Genomic DNA, 1,867 nt, shown 5'->3' on the forward strand with positions numbered 1-1,867 from the left:
TCTGCTGTCTTTATGCCGTTGCTCTCTCTGGGAACAGCATCATCCTGTTTGTCATCATTACCCAGCAGGGTCTCCATGAGCCCATGTACTATTTCCTCTCCATGCTGTCAGCCTCGGACCTGGGCTTGACTCTTTCTACAATGCCAACAACCTTAGGTATCCTCTGGATGGATGCACATGAAATCAGTCTAGATACCTGCATTATCCAGATGTTTTTTCTTCATGGATTCACTTTCATGGAATCTGGGGTGCTGGTGGCTATGGCTTTTGACCGCTATGTGGCAATCTGTGACCCTCTGAGGTATACTACCGTTCTCACTAATTCCAGAATCATTCAGATGGGTCTCCTAATAAGCCTACGTAGTGTAGTATTAATAGTACCATTACTCTTGCTCCTTAAGCCTCTCCATTTCTGTAGAATGAATGTTCTCTCCCACTCCTACTGTTACCATGCAGATGTGATTAAATTAGCATGTTCAGACATTCGAGCTAACAGCATCTTTGGGTTAATTGGTCTCATCCTGACCACAGGAATAGATACACCATGCATCCTTCTATCTTACATCTTGATTATACATTCTGTCCTTGGCATTGCCTCCACTGAAGAACGGCACAAGGTCTTTAGCACCTGTGCCTCCCATATTGGAGCAGTTGCTATTTTCTACATCCCTATGATGAGCCTGTCTTTGCTGTATCGCTATGGCCGCTCAGCCCCCAAAGTGGTCCATTCAATGATGGCCAACGTGTACCTGCTTTTGCCCCCTGTACTCAATCCCATCATCTATAGTGTGAAAACAAAACAGATCCGCCAAGCTATACTCAATCTACTCGTCACAAAGTAAATGAAATTATTAAGTTTAAAGTGTCTTTCACCAAGCAACTTTGGTTGGTTACTGCCAATTGGATATCTTTTTTTATCATATTTTAAATCTATTCAGAATCTATTTAGCAAATATTTTTGTGCAGTTGTCCTTCGGTGTCTTCAAGAACCCTCACAGGTACCAAATCCACATATGCTTAAGTCTCTCGTATAAAATGGCATAGTATCTGTATACACCAATACATATCCTCAATTATTCTTTAATTCATCTCTAGATTACTTATAATGCCTACTACAATCTAAATAGTATTTAAATAGTTGTTATACTGTGTTTTTCTGTATTGGTATTATTTTCATTTTTGTAGTGTTATTTTTAATTATTTTTTCTGAATATTTTTGATCCATGGTTACTTAATCCATGAATGCAGGACCTGCTGACACTGAGGGCGAACTCTGTTCTCAGTATTAAAATTTAACTGTGATAATGTTACCTCAAGCATTTTACAGTTTAATAAGGGAATGAAATACTACCTTTTGCAGCAACAAGGATGGACTTTGAAAAAATTACATTAAGTGAAATGTCAGGCACAGGAAGAGAAATACGACATGTTCTGCCTTAATGTTGGGAGCTAAAAATAAATAAATAAATACACAAACAAACAGGCAGAGAGGGAAAAAGACACAACAATCACAATTCCTTGAACTTGTTAAGACATGTGAACAGATATGAGGTTGCTTGGTAGGCAGGGGAGAAAGACGGAGAGGGAGGAATCGGTAAAGGGACATGAAAATCAACAACATAGTATATTGATAAAATAAAAAAATAAAAATTACAAATAAACATGTAAAAATAAGAGAAACAGAAAAGTAAAAACATGTAAATCCTAAACACAATGCTCATAGCAACTAACATTTATTGACTCTGGTTCATGCTTGATGTTAACTAACTGCTTTTAAGACATATTTTCTTAAAAACAGTCCAATGAAATATACAATATTATTAATTATGTTTTGCCAGTAAAGAAATTAAGTCTAAAGATATTTAGT

At 37.0% G+C, this 1,867-nt stretch overlaps 1 protein-coding gene across 1 annotated transcript; it reads left to right on the forward strand.

Moving 5' to 3' along the window:
* Window positions 1-8: 8 nt before the first annotated feature.
* On the forward strand, window positions 9-842 carry LOC103582103 (olfactory receptor 51F1-like; the record flags this gene model as incomplete). The annotated part of the gene is made up of 1 exon (XM_008563787.1): window positions 9-842. A coding segment is annotated over one exon (834 nt), but the record flags the coding sequence as incomplete, so codon positions are not given.
* Window positions 843-1,867: the final 1,025 nt, after the last annotated feature.

The sequence above is a fragment of the Galeopterus variegatus genome, unplaced genomic scaffold, assembly GCF_000696425.1.
Source record: "Galeopterus variegatus unplaced genomic scaffold, G_variegatus-3.0.2 Scaffold14900, whole genome shotgun sequence".
Lineage (NCBI taxonomy): Eukaryota > Metazoa > Chordata > Mammalia > Dermoptera > Cynocephalidae > Galeopterus > Galeopterus variegatus.